The 18,022-nt window shown below is 40.7% G+C and overlaps 1 protein-coding gene across 6 annotated transcripts in view; it reads left to right on the forward strand.

Moving 5' to 3' along the window:
- Positions 1–18,022, forward strand: part of LOC138029767 (protein kinase C-binding protein NELL2-like) — a 60,108-nt gene that overhangs the window by 29,955 nt on the left and 12,131 nt on the right. For 5 of the 6 annotated variants that reach the window (XM_068877589.1, XM_068877588.1, XM_068877590.1 and 2 more), the window contains exons 3-6: positions 12,052–12,166; positions 13,170–13,292; positions 13,637–13,759; positions 14,601–14,723. In XM_068877589.1, coding sequence (XP_068733690.1) covers positions 12,052–12,166; positions 13,170–13,292; positions 13,637–13,759; positions 14,601–14,723 — 484 coding nt within the window. The remainder of the gene's footprint in view (positions 1–12,051; positions 12,167–13,169; positions 13,293–13,636; positions 13,760–14,600; positions 14,724–18,022) is intronic. The other variant, XM_068877592.1, reaches the window with a different exon arrangement.

The following is an 18,022-nucleotide window of genomic DNA, read 5'->3' on the forward strand; positions in this document are numbered from 1 at the left end:
GCAGTCAATTTTTTTTTAAATTTTCAGTTAATAATATCAAATCCTTGTTCACATGGCTGAAACCGTCACTATTTCCACCGTAATGTGAATTGTAGTGTGCTCGGCACCCGGTAATACTGATGTTTTCAACTTTGAAGCTCTCCGCGAGCTTCCGGACAGGAAATCGTAAATACTCCGTGTCCGGCAGTCGAACATTTCCCGAGTGTTAAGTCATTCCACTCAAAATATGCGAGCTATACCATCCTAGGCGATGCTGTTCTTGTTTCCACGGCTCAAAAGTACGATTACCACCGAAATACTAGTGTCTTGTTTCTTCCGGGAATTGCAGTGTTTTCCAACTGCTTCCGGACGCGAAATCGTAAATACTCCGTGTCCGGCAGTCCAATATTTCCCGATTAGTAAGTCTTTCCAAACAAAATATTCGCGTTTAACCATGCTAGGCGACGCTGTTCTTGTTTACACGGCTCAAGGGTACAATTACCACCGAAATACTAGTGTTTTTGCCACGAATGGCAATGTTTTCCACGAGCTTCCGGACACGAAATCGTAAATACTCCATGACCGGCAGTCGAATTTTCGAGCTATACCATCTTTGGCGATGCTGATCTTGTTTACATGGCTAACTGTTTGCGCTAGCGTTCATTTTTATGTGACTCTCCCGACTCTGTACATAAAAATACTATATGAACTACTTCCGGACATGTCGTGTAATGAAAGGGCAATTGGGTCACGCTTTATCAGCTGACCCAGCGTGACCTAATTTGAGCGGGAAATTGAAGAGTGGCCGATCGCAGGAGATTGAGAGGTTAAGGCGTGCTATATCTGGGCAGTAAAGGTGAAAAGAAGACTGAAGGTAAGGACCACACATTTGATCTTGTTTATTTGGGGTTGTTAATGTAGCTGAGCTGAGGCTTGATTACACTATGCACGCCATAAATGCCAGAACTCGCGAAAGGAAAGGGTGTTGTGACTGCTGTCTGTGAGCCGAACGGAGGTTGCCGTTAATATTTGTTTTCTTTCTCTTCCGGGAAAATTGACTAGTTGGCGATTTGATATGTATATGTTGATGGGTTGCACTAAAATGTCCTGGCCAAAAATTAGAAACCCTGCGTTTGCCAATTGAGATATTGTGTGAGATGTGTTTGTCCGCTTAATTTGGTTCCGGGGGGAGGAGGGGGAATTCCGTCAATTCCATGCCAATTGAAAAATAGAATTAAAAGATAGTCAAATGCTCCGGGGTAAATTGGTAAGAGGCAAATAACCCCCACCCTGTGATGGACTTACTGGGACAATGTCCCAGTAATGGGGGTAGGGGGAAAGTGGACACAGCTGGAATTGACTGGCACATTAAAAGAGATCAGCCTGAGTCTGGCTTGAGCTTATTTCATCCCTAAAAGATTCCCCTTTAAGACTACTGATAAATGTTAGCTAAAAGTAAGCAAATGAAGACATTACAATGTTCCCCTTCCTTTCTTTTTAAATTGCAACTCCAAAAGATACATTGACAGTGAAAATTGTTTCCGGTTCATCCCAAACAACCAGAATTGGAGTAAAATCCGGCATTTTCATCGCTAAGGGAGACTTCGGGCATCACCTTTCATTCAATATGAGAGCATCCCACTGGGGCGCGGCAGGGTAACAACTCGGCCCAGTTCCTCTCGCCTGGTGTACTGTACACTTCTTACAGTGTATGTTCCTCGTCTGGAAATCCATTTTTTGTCCTTTCTGGAGTTATATACCCTGGAATAGTTGACTCAAAAGTTTTAGAGGTTGCTTAGTTTAAAGTTTATTACTTGTAGGCTGGTCAAAAGGTGTAGTGGAGCGGGGATGGTACTTTTCGAGTGTTGATCTTTTAGCGCGCGAATTTGAAACAACTGTCCATATTTAGTAAACTTGATTTGTCTGAATGCTCTTACTCTCGTTAGTTGATGGTTACACACCATTTGTTATATCTGTTTACCTATCATCAGCAGCAACTTCTCCATGCAAAGGAAATCGCATTCATGTTTCAGGATAGCATTTCCTATCCAAAACAACTAGGTTGTCCCTCAGTTGTCCGATTATTATAATTATTATTGTTATTTTAGGATTTTTCACGATGGATCCAAAGTTAAAGGTTAGTATACAATCGTGATGATGCTTTTGTAAAGAGTATTTGGAGAATAGTAAGAGTTCAACAGTACTCACTTGCCATTAATTTAACGCTGCGTTAAAAGAAAGTATAAGAAAGTAAACAAAATAATTTGACATCACTTCACAATTAAATGACATATGCTAACTTCTCATTGCTTTTGTAAGAGGAAGCACGCCTATCTTATCAAACCTTCCGTATTGGAAACCGTAAGTTTGCAATACGGCACCAATTAGAAATCATTCTCATAGCAGCTATTGTGAATGCGGAGGAAGATCGTGTGCAGTGAGTCCAGTTTAATTAGTGGGATTCTGTGGACTGCAACTTGCCATTTTTCTCCTTCATTTTATTTTCTAACATTATAGTGTTAATAATTGTTTCTAGGACATTGTTGAACACAACAAGTGTTACTTGACAACAAGATATCAAACGGCACAAATACACTATCCTCGTGTACAACAGGCTGTGGGAGCTTTCAGGCTTTGTTAAGCTACGCCGAGGAAAAAGGTAACGGATACGTCAACTTTGGAGAAAATGCCTTCTTTGACGTGTTGCGAAGAAATGCAAGATATAGTGCAGAAAGGTAAATATGGAGCTGTTTCATCCAATGTGGGAACTTTCGACAAGAAATCTCTGGACATCATGCAAAATCCACGAACTACGCGACATCTCCATGCGAGTCAAAGAGGAGAAATCTTGGCCGAGAAAAGAAATGTCGGTCCCCAATGGAAAGTGTTCTATTTCAAAGGAAGATATGGCCAGGTATGAGGACTTGATCGTCAACTCTCCTGATGGGCATGCCGTACTAGACAACAATAACTTTATCCTCTCTTCAGATCTTGCCACGATTGCTGGAAGAAGGTGGCTGCATTACAGTATTTTAGCGGGTATCACAAAGATCTTACAATCCACAAACAAACAGACGATGGTGTTTATGCTGAACGACCTTCTCCAGATGCGCACAAAAGACCTGCGTCAAGTTGTACATGAATTTTCGATTAGCAGTGTGAGGTGCATCACATTTTTTGCCCATGTCTTTAAGTCCAGGGTTGGGGAAGTACAGTTTTCTACACCACAGGAACCAGGCTGTCACTGGACTTTGTTGTAGGTAGATTTGACTACAAATAAATGGTTCTACTGTGACACCGCCGGATGGACCCCACCAAAAGATGTGAAGAAACTAGTCTCTCCGATTGTGGAACTGATTTATGAAGAGGCTAATGTGGGCATTAAGTCTTTCAAAGGACTTGTGCAGGGCCATGTCGAAGAAAAGTCTCAAGTTAGCCACGTTTGCTCTTGCAAATGTCTGCCAAATATTCCTCTGCAGACATGTGGTAATGTTTGTGGTGTTGCGGTAATCTTCTTAGCAGCTATTGCTTCTTGTGCTCCTAAACTATGGAGAGATGTATTTCTTGTTAACAACGCCAAGTTTCCAGATGATTTGAAGTGGATCTTGCACCCTACTTCTTATTCTGATTTTATGAGAAGCAAGGTTATTTCTTGGTTGCTGGAGAATAGGGTTGAGGTAGCTTCTTTGGGGATCATCGATAGTCAGTTTGAATGCAAAGAAGCTGTTTCAGGTATGAACGTCTTTCCGGATAGTGCGGGCCCTGGCGACAGGTCGAGGCACCCCAAAAGGTTTCTAAAGGAAGACATTGATCTTTTCGACATTTCTGATGACGATATTAAAAGCTGTCGTAGCGACGTGACGGGATACTCTGACACCGTGGAGTATTCAGACATAGAAAGCGGTGATGACACAAAGGACACCACCAAGATTCATCGTCGACCTGATACGACTGAGAGACCTCACCTTCAAGACTGTGACACTGGTATATCGGACAACACTGGCGAGCACCCAACCAAGCACGAAATAGCCCAGGAACCTGTGGAGGCCGCCAACTGTCCTGATGAGGATTCCACTGTCAATCGTCAGTTTCACATCAAAGAAGCTGTTTCAGGTGCAAACGCCTTTTCTGATAGCGAGGGCTCGGATGACAGGAGCCCAAAAAGGTTTCTAGAGGAAGAAACTGATGATCACGAAATATCTGCTGACGATGACAAAGGTTGTAGTGGTGATGACTCGGGATACTCTGACACCACAGAGCGTTCAAAGATAGCAGTTGGTGAAGACATAAAGGACACCACCAACATGCAGCCTGGACGTGGCGAAGCGGAGGGGCGTGAACACCTTGAATGGGACACTGCCAACTTTGATGACATTAGCGAGGACCCGACCGAACAGGAAATAAGGGAGAGACTTCAGGACGCCAACAACGAGGATTCCGTTGTCGATCAGTCACCGGACAACCCAGCCACACATCGCGAAACGGACCCCACCGTTACTTCAGTACCTAGCGCCAACAACACAGATAGTGCTTGCAGGTTCTACGTGGGACAGAAGTTTATGGAGCTGGAAGATTTTCTTAATTTTAAAAAGTCTTTTGAAGATGCCAACTTTTGTGAGTTGTACAACAAGGATGCTCGCTATTTAACATCAGCATCGAAGCGTGTACCAAAGAGAGTTGCTGCAGCCAAACCTTCCCTCAAGTACTACTCGTTGCTCTTATACTGCAAGTTTGGAGGGCGACCAAATGCCTCAAAAGAGCGCACAAGAAAAACAAAATCGTTTCGCCAAGGCTGCCCCTTTGAAGTATACCTGTCATTGTAATCCGATGGTCAAGCTCTTGAAGTCATGAGAGTCAATGAGGGGCACAACCACGCCTTGACAAAACAGCTGTATGCTCACCTACCCAGGCAGAGAGCGGTTTCGGAAGAAGTAAGAAAGGACATAAAGGATGCCCTTAACCTCAAGGCGAATAAAAAACTGCTTCAACATAAACTTGAACAGAAGTCTGGTAAAAAAATAATGCTGAAAGACATTCAACAAAGAACACCAAGTGAAAACGATCAGAACAACCTCGAAATCGTTACTAACCTCTTGAGACAGCAACAAGGATCCATTACTGAAGTTATAGTCGATGAGGACAACAACTTCAAGGGCCTCGTCTACCAAGACGAATACATGCGCAGCATGTACAATAAGTTCCCGGAAATGATAATGGTAGATGCCACCTATAAGCTGTTAGATCTAAGAATGCCTCTGTATCTGCTTCTGGCCGTTGACGTTGACGGGTCAAGTGAAATAGTAGGACTGTTTATTCTAGCAAAAGAGACACAGTCAGTAATCCAATCTGCAGTCACCATCTTTAAGCGTTTTAATCCCCACTGGACGGATACTAAGGTGATAATGTCAGACAAGGACTTCACTGAAAGGGATGCATTTAAAAATTGTTTCCCGGAAGCTTCTCTTAACATTTGTCTGTATCACACCCTACAATCGTTTCGCAGAGAAATTACCAGTGACAAATTAGGTATCACATCTGCCGAAAGGTTGCGATGTCTGGAACTTGTCTCCAAATTGGCGTATGCAAAATCCAACAAGGACACTGGGCTGAAATTAAAGCCACGAAACTTAACAGCGTCATCGAGTACCTAGAGCTCAACTGGTTGCCAATAAAACATCAGTGGGTGGCATGTTTTAAAGACGAAGCGCTAAATCTTGGAGAAAACACCAACAACCGTCTCGAATCCCTTTTCAGTAAAATCAAAAGCGTCTGTTCAAAGTACGCAAGTCTGTTGCAGTTTTTTCACGAATTTTTCTCCGTCCTCAGAACGTTACGAAATGAACGTAATCACCATTACCTGATGGCACTGCCACGCAAACCGGTGGAGAACCAACACTGTGATCCAAGCGTTCAACAATATGCACAGCATTTAACTCCATACGCCTTCCAGTTTGTCCGTACTCAAATTAAATTGACCTTTCAAATGCTATCAAGACAGAGAATGTCACAAGAAAACCTGGAGAGACCTTTGAAATAAAGTCATCCGGTGACCTCATAACTGCAACTCCGTCTTCGTGTACACGCTCTTCTGCGGAACGAATGGGACTGCCGTGCCGACACATACTCAAAGTGCGAGACATGATGAATCTTCCCTTGTTTCAATCCACCCTAGTAAACCAAACATGGACCATGGCCTATTATGAAGAACTGGCAGAGACGAGATTCAGTTGTGACGATAGCACACAATTGGACCAGTCTCACACAACTGTCACACTGACAGAAAATAAACAAACAATTCTTTCTCAAGCACAGAAATTTAGGAAAGCCCTGAGAATCGCACAGTCCCTTGCGTCCTTGGCAAGTGAAGGTGGTATGCGTACTTTTACGACACGCCTACGCCAGTTGGAAGATGTAGCAATGTACTGGAGTTTGGGGAGAGAGGTAAGAATATCTGCACAGAGGGATAGTCACTCGTGAGCTGGAAAGCAGGATCCTCAAGACAAGGAAAGTGGAAGAACAATCAAACGAAAGAGAAATGGAAAGGAGACGGAAGGAAAGGAACAGAAACAGGAAAATGCTAGTGAAAGGAAAGGACAAGAAACAAATGATGGACAAAGTGTGGAAAAGAAAGCAAGAACTGAAGCTAAAGGACAAGGAAGAAAAGCAGAGACGTATGAAGAAAGGGAAAGCAAGAAAATGGCTCAAGAGATAAGTAGAGAAAGAAAAAGAAGAGAAACCCATGTAAAGAGTAAGGGAAAGAAAATAAAGAATGACAGTGGAGAAAATGAAGAAAAACTCAAGACAGATGGAGGAGAACAAGAAAAGTGGACGACAGGTGAAAGCCAAGAACAAGAAGTAAATGAAAAAAAGAAGCAACATACTGCGCAAACAGAAACTAAAGGGATGAAAGAAAAAAGAGGCATGAACGACATAAAAAGCCAGACACACGGAGTAAAGGGAACTGAAAAGGAACAAGAAGTTCATGGAGAAAGTGAGGAACTGAGAAAAACAAGATACGAAACCAAAGATGCAGAATGCGAGAAAGAGAGTGACGACGCCTTCGGAAAGACTGGCGAACATTTGAATGGAAGAAATGGGCTAACAAAGGAAGCCTCAGAATGTACGCCAACATCTGGATTTCGTGACATTAAAATGCCACCAAAAGTAATGAAAGGTGGACGCCCAAAAGGAGCAGAACTAACAGTCGTTGGCATACCTAAAACTAAGAAGAGGAAAGTGGAGGGACCAATTTGTTACCTTACAAAAAATTGAAACCATATGACAAGGAAAGGATGATACTGGAATGTGTCACTAAGAAAAGGATAGTGGTTGCTGAAGCACTGAGTGGCAAGAGACTTTTGGACAATGACGATATTCAGACGAACATTCACTTAATACCGGACACTGTACGTGACAGGGACAACATTGACATTTTCCGGGTTGAAAAGTTCTTTACGGAAGACACATGGTTCCAGATTCTAGAGATACTGCAGAGGAAAGAAGAAAGTGCTTGGTACTGCAAGGCGTGTAGCAAGGCGGTAAAGGACAACCAGGATTCAATTGCTTGTGATCGCTGTTTGTTGTGGTATCACTTTTCATGTTCGTCTTTAAGTAGCAAACCTAAAGCAAGAAACTGGTTTTGTAAAACTTGCAAAAACAAGTTCAAGTAACTCTATTCACACCGATTCTTTGGGACCGAAAGGCGGATTCCGGCCTCGAGTCCATTTTTTCCGATACTGAACGGACGACATCTGTCTACAATATTGTCAAATAAGAATTACGAAACACATTGCGTGATGTTTTGCTGGGCGTAAGTCAGGAAATTACATTAATGGCTGGTAATGCTTACAGTCCGCAAAGCCGGCAAAATCTGCCTCCCCTCCCACCCATTTCGGTATGAAAAGGGTTAAAGAACATGAACTTCCTAACTAATTTCTATTTCACTGTTGTAATAATCTCGCACCGTTGTCGCTCTCTATTACTGATAGGTGGCAAGAAGCAAAATCTATGTAACTGATATGGTAACGCTAATGAAGTTGTTCTTATGGTTATTGTTGACTGCCGAGGGTAGGACAAAAAATATCTGTATTTATAACAGAAACTTTAAGATTAAAGTTGTAAGTTATCTAGAGTTTCACGCACAACGTGATCATCAAAGTAACTGTCAATTTACAGTTTCTCTTTAATGTCTATTTCGCTCTACATGTCTTTGTATCGAGCATGCCTGCGATTTGGTAAAACTACATACATTTCTCTTTGTTTATACACATGTATATATTTTCAGGGTCCGGGGGTATGCTCCCCCTCCCCTAGGAAATTTTGAAGAATCATGTTAAAGTCCGGTCCGCGTTTCTTGCATTCTGACATATGTTTTCTAATAATTTCTCTTTGTTAACACTTATTCCCTCTCTCCTAACCCTAACCCTTTGTGACCCGTGGGGCGAGGGGGGGGGGGTGCAGCATGAATCTATGGGATAGAAGGACTGAAAGATGTTTCAAGTCCGTACTGCGCAGTCTCAGCAAAAGCCCAATGTTTATAAGTAAAACAAGTACAGTCTAATGTATGAATCGATATTATTCGTTACGAACCCCACATACCTTATCTAATTATTTTTGAGCAGCGTCATCAATAATTATTTTTACAGCTTCAAAATTGTTTAATCAAATGGTATGAGAAAGATTCGAATCCATAATAGGAGGTTGACATGAAACTTTGAATTAAATGTACTTCATGTGACTGGTTGCAAAATGTTTTGCATTTTGTGATGTCTGACATGAAGCAAAACAGGCAAACCTAACTAAACTCCCAAGAGTACGCAGTATGGACTGGAAATCATCATCATTTGAGAAACTATTCGACTGCCGGACAGGGAGCATTTACGATTTCGTGTCCGGAAGCTGTTGGAAAAACACTGCAAATTTTAATCTAAAACACTGCAATTCCCGGAAGAAACAAAACACTAGTATTTCGATGGTAATCGTACCCTTGAGACGTGTAAACAAGAACAGCGTCGCCTAGGATGGTTAAACTCAAATATTTGAATTGGAAAGACTTACTAATCGGGAAATATTGGAAATATTGAGTGGAATAACTTAATATTCGGGAAATGTTCGACTGCCGGACACGGAGTATTTACGATTTCCTGTCCGGAAGCTCGCGGAGAGCTTCCAAGTTGAAAACATCAGTATTACCGGGTGCCGAGCACACTACAATTCACATTACGGTGGAAATAGTGACGGTTTCAGCCATGTGAACAAGGATTTGATATTATTAACTGAAAATTTAAAAAAAAATTGACTGCCGGACACGGAGTATTTTCAACAACCTGTCCGGCTGCCGGACATATAGACACAGCGTAAAATTAAACAGTAAGGATCGAAGCTCTCAAAATAAAATCAACTTGGATCAAAGCCCAAGAAAATAAAACAGTGAGGATTGAAGTCCTCCAAATAAGATGAACTTGGATCGAAGCCCAACAAAATTAAACAGTGGATCCAAGCCCTCAAAATAAAATTAACTTGAATCAAAACCCAAGAAAAATAAAACAGTGAGGATCGAAATCCTCAAAATATGACTAATTTGGATCGAAACCCAATAAAATCAAACGGTGGATCAAAGTCATCAAAATAAAATCAACTTGAATCAAAGCCCAAGAAAAGTAAAACAGTGAGGAAAGCCCTTAAAAAATACCGTTAGCTTGGATCGATAATTAAACAAAATTAAGGATCAGTTAAGCCCTTAAACAAGATCAACTTGTAGCGACGTCCCAGGAATAAATGAAAGAGACAATCGAATTCGTCAAAATAAAATTGTATTGGATCGAATCTCAAGCTTTAAATGTCCTAAAAAGAAAATACCTAAGGTCAAGGTCTATGAAATAATACAAATTGTGGCCGGTAACAGCTTAGTCAAAGTAAAGACAAAGCCTTCAAAATGGCACCACGATAACTACGATATAAACGATACTGTCCTAAACGATTAACGTGAACCCCATCACCTAACAATAATTTCCCAGCCTTATTATAAAAACCCTTGTGAAACCAACAAAAAACGTAGAGAAGGGGTTCCAAAAGTGAATGAACTAACTCATTGCAGACGACCACCTTGTCGTTAAAAGCACATGGCGAACGACGAGGGATGACATGACAAACACATACCACCTTTACCGAAAAGCGATCGTGTAACAAGCGAACCAAAACTTCAATGGACGAAGCTACAAGCGAGGGCTCCTCGGTAGACAGATCATTAGTACCAATTTCTAGTATAACTATATCCGCGGTTGAGCTAGAAACTACATGGAGATCGTGAGACCAAAGTTTAGGAACAGTTCGGCCGCCCTGACCAAACAAGGTAACACGTGCACGGCTTGTAAGATTAAAATCGCCAAGAGCCCGTTGCTGGAAACCCCGTTCTAAATCAGCAGAAAGTCGTTTAACGAAAGAGTGACCCCAAACCAAAACCCGGGGCAAATCGGAAGACATTAGAATAAAGAAAAAACAGAAAAAGTTACCGTAGACAGAGAAAACAGTTGTCGACGTCCTTTTTCGATGAAGAGAAGGGCATAATGACACATTATTCCGTGTGCCCACGTGATCAACAATGCGCTCTTATAGGGGGTATGAAGGAAAGCCCCCGACCACCTACCCTGTCCTGAATTGATAATTATTTTATCATAATTATGGGAAACTCATAGTAATGAATTGCTTAACATCAATTATAAAAATTCTATTTGTAAACAAATATTTCATATAATTTAGGTTATAAACTCCACAGCCACTTGTTTATGCCTATAACTTTTTTTTGTTTGTTTGTAAAGAAACGCAAAAGGAACGCCTTTACACAATAGATAGGCCTATATATGAGGAGGGGGCTGGGGAAGCCTACATCCGGGATAATATTTTTGTTAGCAGACAGATGGACTTGTATATCCAGGGGCTTATAACCGGGAGGGCACTTTAACGTGGGATTTTACGTTATAATCGTTTTTGTATTTAGGATGGCCAACGTCTTTTGTTATTGAGGATCTGTTGCCGATACGGTTAGGGTGAAGGACTTGACGAAATATAAGGGATCGCTACGACCGTCGGCTGGAGTAGATGTGGGTTATTACGTTATTCACTCCTTGGCTACGACAGACCTTTAGCGGCCAGTGTAAAGTGCAAACTAATTTAGGTGAAATACAGGCTGACGATAAAAGGACTCTGGGAAAAAAAAAACAACAACAACAACAAAATCAAAACCAGTAACTAAGGCAAATATTTGTCCTCATCTGTCCTAATCATGGTTTTCAGCGTAATAAGGCATAAGGTTTCAGTTGGTAAAAGGTAAGCGTTGTTTTATTCTGAAGTCTGCATTTTTACCATATTTATTCCTTCTCGGCTGTGTAACAACCAGAAGTCCATGACCTAGAAATGTGAATCCCTCCTATTTCAGTTGGAGTTGGCCCATCAGATTACGGTGTTATATAAATTTGGAATACAGGTCTGACGACCACAAGCCTTCTCAATGGTCCATTCAAAAATGTATAACTATTAGAGGGTGATGTGAAGTGCTAGTTTTCTACCAATATGAACCATAAGAGCGGTAGCCCTACTGATGGAAATGAGCCCATACAAGGACAGAGAGAAACTCTGACGAGGCCTGGTCAGAGTTTTTCTCTGTCCTTGTGTGGGCCCATTTTCATCAGTAGGGCTACCGCTCTTATGGTTCATATTGGTAGAAAACTAGCACTTCACATCACCCTCTAATAGTTAAGTATGTTGAAATGTAAGTGCTACACTGCCAACGTTTGCAAAAACGTGACCCTTCCTTGTTCCTTGTAATTGTACATAAAAATAGGTAGCTACGAGAGAGATTTACCAAGCTAAACGTAAAATAACAGTAGCCGATCAAAAAATAAATAACACCGTAAACTGAAAAGCTGCATTGCATCGAATATTGAAACACCTTGGTTATGGACTCCTGTATTAACTGTTTTGATTGGTCGTTAAGAGCCCCCGTATTATACTCAGCTAAGTAAGATCACACCCCTGAATGGAATGTTGTAATCTTTCTTTTTTCTTCCTTTCCAGAACGCTTGTGATAAAGTCTACTGTGCAAACGGAGGCACCTGCCAATCTGGATTTACAGAGAAAGGCTATCGTTGCTTGTGCCGCCTCGGTTTTACCTCGGCTCATTGTAAAAAAGGTATTAAATAGCTTAAATCTTCAAAATCCCGGTCCAAATTCAACCATAAAATGGGTTTATCAACTGAGTCGATGAGCTAAATTGACCACCGCAAAGCCGGAAATTTGAAAGTAAGCCCTTCGTCAACTAAGGTTGTTAGCATTTTATGTAGTAAATGATAGAGCGTCGCCATTGATGGGGATATAGCAACGTGGATAACAAGAATTAATTAAATGAAAGAAAAGCGTTCGTTAATTCCGTGGGGAGAGAGGGAGCCGATTAGAAAATTTCGGCTTTCCGTGTTGCTGTGGCGTAGGGAAAGGCCGCCGATCACCTAATGTTGGCTACAATGATTAGGAAGGCTGAGGTGTCGAGTGACTGATAGCGGTTTCGATGCTTCCTTTTTTTTTCCACGTCTCACAGATGTTCGCAAAAGCGGTCTTGTAGTCTCCATCCAGTTTCGCCCATGTGTGTCTTTTTTGATAATGTGCGTGTTATGCAATAGATGAGATTTGCAGGGATGCGGGTGAAACGGTCAATGATTAAAATGTATCGATTTATCCATATTCAGCCGTGCCACGTCACTCTTAGTAACAAACTACATGAAACATGAAACAGTCACAACACAGTAGCATTCTATTATTAATGAACGAAGTGGTGTATGAAATGAGTCATATACTGAACTGTGGATATGAAATCAAGTAAAGCTATGATCCGCAGTTAAGTATATGATTCATTTCCTATATCATTTTGTTCATTGATTCATTTCTCACAGGAACCTTAGAACCCACAAATGACCAGCTCCCAACGTCAGTGGCTTCATAGCTCAGTTGGTGAGAGCATCGCACCGGTATCGCGAGGTCACGGGTTCAAACCGGGGTTTTTCAACTCCCTCAGCCCCTTCGGATCCGCCTATGATTTCAATCATCGTTTTTGGGGGGTTTCTTGCGGTAATTTACAGGTATCTATTGTTGCCAATTGAAAGAAAGAAGTGACTTTACTAATTTGTTGGCTGTGTTCCCAGATATCAATGAGTGTTCAACAGGTAACCACAACTGCAGCCATGTCGCCGTGTGCAACAACACCTTTGGTTCATATAACTGCACTTGTAAGAAAGGATATGCTGGAGATGGCCGAAACTGCTCAGGCAAGATTATTTACCATTCGGCTGCTCGATGGCGAATGATACTCTCTTATCACTTCCGAGATAATCAATCAGAATACGTAGAAAGCACCAATTGAGCGAATGTGTGGTGTATAAAAAGCAAGCAATGATGTTTGCCATTCTTGATGCAAGTTGACGTTTTTTTTTTTTTCGGGTTTTCTAAATATACCCGCACAAATTGCGCTCAGAGAAACTCTAATTAAAGGGGAAAAAGCTTGAACACGAGTACAAAATACAGAGTCTAACGATTTCGTGGACAGTGAATTATTGCCAATTGAAAGTAAAAGGATATTTTACTAATTATAATTTGTTGGATGTGTTCCCAGATATCGATGAGTGCTCAACAGGAAAGTATAACTGCAGCCAGGTTGCCGTGTGCAACAACACAAATGGTTCATATAACTGCACTTGTAAGAAAGGATATGTTGGAGACGGACGAAACTGCTCAGGCAAGAATATATACCATTCGACTGCTCGGTGGCGAATACTTCCTTATCACTTCAGAGCTAACCAATCAGAACAAGTAGAAAGCACCCATTGACCGAATGTATGATGTATAAAAGCAAGCAATAACGCTTACCATTCTTGATGCAAGTTGACGTTTTTCTTTTGCTTTTTAATTTCTAAAGACTGAATATCACATGAAAAATATTATTATGACCTCTCCAGTTATCAACCCGCAAAATATTGTGTTCAGCGAAAGACTATTATTAGTAATGGTAATAGGACTGAGTGGAGTAAAATTCAAGGAGTAATCGCGCGAGTTATTTCAAAATACGCGCGAGGCCTATTATCAAAATAATAGAAAATAGGAGAAGATGACGGTGAAAATTTATTTTATAAATTGATCTTTTCAACTTTTCTTTAATAGTGGTTTTTTTAATAGCTCTGAAAAAAAATGATAAATGATATATGATCAAGTACAACTAGCGCGCGCTTGACGACACGTACAACTGTCCGATTACAAGGTGTACAATTACAAACTGCCCTATATTGATGCTGTAATCAGGACTGTTGATAACTAATCACATTCTAGTATTTTGTAACAGTTACGATTAAATTAAGGTGAAAAAGTTCGAACACGAGAACAAAATAGAGTATCTATAGATTTCGCGGACAATGACTTATTGCCAATTGAAAGTAATTAGATATGTAACTAAAGAGAGAGAAGCATATGTGCTTTTCTCTCTTCAGTTACTATCGTCTGTACCTTTCATTTGCCTCGAAATTTTTGACTTTTGTGTGGGAAAGTAAAAAGATATTTTGTTGATTTGTTGGCTGTGTTCCCAGATATCGATGAGTGTTCAACAGGAGAACACAACTGCAGCCATGTGGCCGTGTGCAACAACACCTTTGGTTCATATAACTGCACTTGTAAGGAAGGATATGTTGGAGACGGACGAACATGCTCAGGTTAGTCGTCGTTCTTTGTGTCATTTACTCTTTTCGTTTACAAGAAATTGTATTTCTTTATTTAAAACAGTAACAGTCAAATTTATCCCATCCTCTTTGGCTGGCCCACGAATGCACAAAAAGTAGAAACACGTCCAAATTCGATATCCAACGCGAAGCGTCCCCTTTAAGTCCAAGCATTTGCGTTACTTTCAGTTAACAGTAGATCCTGCTGTTTATGTGTACTTGACGAGCAGAATTCAGGGGTAATTTTGGGAAGCAATTGCCTTAACTTCTTAAAAAGAATAATGATAAAGTTTGGGAGAAGAGCAAGCTGGGGACTCTTCATGACTCTTCTCAGTTTGCGCCTAATTATGTGTATTTCTGGAAGTATTTGTGTTGTTATTACTGGTAATTAACAAGACCCATGCAGCTATTAACAAATAGTAAACGGTTAAGCGTGAACTATAGAGTTATGGTTGCACGCAGGAGAAAAGAAGCGTAAGAGTAGCAGGAGATGATAGTCGAGTGCTCTACTAACTTCTTGAGTTGTTAGCAAACCTCCCAAGACTATGATATGATGTGACTCCTGGGCTCAAACCGTTTATTAATTTTATCTTGCGATTGATCCCAAACTACGATAATCTAGTCAGGGGCCAAAGTTCTATGAGTTCTCTGCCGTCCCCATGTCGTAAACCAAGTTTGCTTTAATGGTTAATACAATCGCTTGACTCACATAGCAAAAAAATCAACGTTATAGTTTTTACATTGGAGATCGTCCTTTCTGTAAAACCTACAATCCTAGACAAAACTGTTGGGAAGGTTAGCACTTTTGAAGTCTTTATTGCTTCTCTCCCCTCCCCCCTCCTTCAATGTTGTGCAAAACTGAATGGTTTCAGTGGAAAATTGTTGACTTACCTTCCAACATTGAATAGGGGGGAGGGGGGCTACGTAAGAGAAAGACGAAGACCTGTCTCGGAAAACAGGGTTTGAAGCTTCGTTGGAAATGAGTGTACAATTGGCAGAAAATGAAATGTGAAGCTTCCAAGAAATTTATAATCACCTCTTAATTCGAACGAGAGTTTTTGTAGTTTACTCTAAATCTTAAAATTGTGCTAAAACTCGCAGGGAAAGTTTCTCTGATTGCAAGGAATCACAAAATTTTTCCAAGGAACGTCCTATTCTTTGCCCGACACCATTCTAATGTCTGAGCCACGAATGAGAAGCCAAATGAACTTCTGAATTTCGTGCCTCGAGAGTTTTCCCCATAGAAAACGTGAGAGGATTCAGAATTTCTGATCCCCCCATGAACACAGAAAAGGATTCAGAATTTCTGATCCCCCACGAAAACACTGAAGAGCATTCAGAATTTCTGATCCCCCCATGAACACAGGAGAGGAATCAGAATTTCTGATCCCCAACGAAAAAACAAGAGGGGATTCAGAATTTCTGATCCCCCGTATGTTATTGGCATGAACTTCTGGCATGGTTATTATTACAAGGCTACGCATAATCTGGTCCACATTAACCCATACGTTGTTCCCGTAGTGCGCGAAAACGCTAGAGCGACTCGAGCATCCGCTACTAGCTTTCCTATCTTTGTCCCCAAGAGATGGAAAACTACAACATATCAGAAATCTTTTTTTATTAGAACAACCAGAATGTGGAACCTACTCGCTGGCAGAATGGACTTAGCTAATGCTACTCTTACTAGTTTCAAATCTTTTCTTTATGACTACTACTCTCGTGCTGTCAAAATGAACTACAGTCTGGACAATCCTCGAACTTTTAAAACCATCTGCTTGAAATGCAACTCCACAAGATTTCTAGATGTACCAAAAATGTGCTGCATGTAAAGTGTTTTTTTTTTTTTCCTTTTTTTACATACATTTATTCCTGGGCCCGCAGTAATTGGCTACTCAGCTGTTGCGATGTCCCTGCCATAGTTTTGTATATATTGTCTGTATGTTTGTTTTGTTTTTGTTTTTGTTTTTGGTATCATAAAGGCAAAGCTAATAAAATAAAAAACAAAGGGAAAACACAAGAGAGGATTCAGGATTTCTGATAACCCCATGAACACAGCGAGCGAATGGAAAAGGAAAAAAAAAGAAATTTCAGAGTCAACTGGATGTCAATAGCAAGCGAATAGGAATCACGCTAAAATTAGAAGCCATAAAAACAACTTTGTCAGTTCAAGGTCAAAGAAGAGTTTTACTGATGTAATTTATTCCACTTTATCTCTGAAAACAAGATCATTCACATTTTGATGTATTTCATTGAAACACGCCATGTCGGCTTGGTACAAGAATCGGCAAAATACGGCAATGCAACCAAGAAAGGACGAACTTCGAACGCGATCTGTTCCAACACTTAAATAACGTTTGGGTGCTTTAAACAAACTTCTGAAAACACAAGCTAGTGAGATTTCCCTCTAAGTTTACGAGAACTCATTGCAAAATTTTCTTGTCACTGTCGAGGCACAACGAAAACTAGTCGGGCAAACGGATTAAAAAGCACTTGTTCGCTCGCATTCTAACCAAAAGAGTACACATAATTGTTATTTAGTTCCAGTTGACAATAAAAATTCGATTTTCATTCCTGAACAAAAAAATTCGCATGCACTTTAAATAACGCATCCGTAAAGATAACAAACGGTTTAGTGCCAAAGGAAAGAATCTGTGGAGTAAATTCTTCCGCTAAGTATAAGCTATTACTGGTATTCTGTTTTGTCTTTGTCGTTCTCTTTCGCTCTCCTTTCGTTTCTGTTCTGGACATAGGTCCTCCAGGCATCATGCAACCTTATCAGAGCTTCTAAAGATATGCCAAAAATTGCAATGCAGAGTAAAAAGCAGCTCTAAACAAATTAAAAATAAACACTGAGCTTTAAGTTTATATCCCTCCGATGCTTGACTTTGATGACGTCATGGCTATAAAACCAAGATTTCTCGCACGGATGGGTTACCATATTTTCTTAACAATGCTGCTCCGCGCGCAGAGCTCCTCTATAATTTGCAGCTGCTACTTTCCAGTGGGTCAATGTGATAATTCCATGTAAAGGGCGTCTAAAAATTCAGCACAATCGCTTCATTAGCACTTTTTCTTGCAAAATTTTCAATAAAATTATCTGCTTTATTAACTATTTAACTACAAAGCAAAGGAACAAATGGAGGGCGTTTATCACACGCGCGATTAGCAAATCCATATTGCCTATCTTCCACACAAAAAAAGGTGTAATAAATGCATTTGCCTAAAAGAAAAAGGACACGGAGATTATACACATAAACGGTTACTTTGTTTGCCTATATGATACATGCAGACTA

This window comes from Montipora capricornis, chromosome 13 (assembly GCF_036669925.1).
Source record: "Montipora capricornis isolate CH-2021 chromosome 13, ASM3666992v2, whole genome shotgun sequence".
NCBI classification, from domain to species: domain Eukaryota; kingdom Metazoa; phylum Cnidaria; class Anthozoa; order Scleractinia; family Acroporidae; genus Montipora; species Montipora capricornis.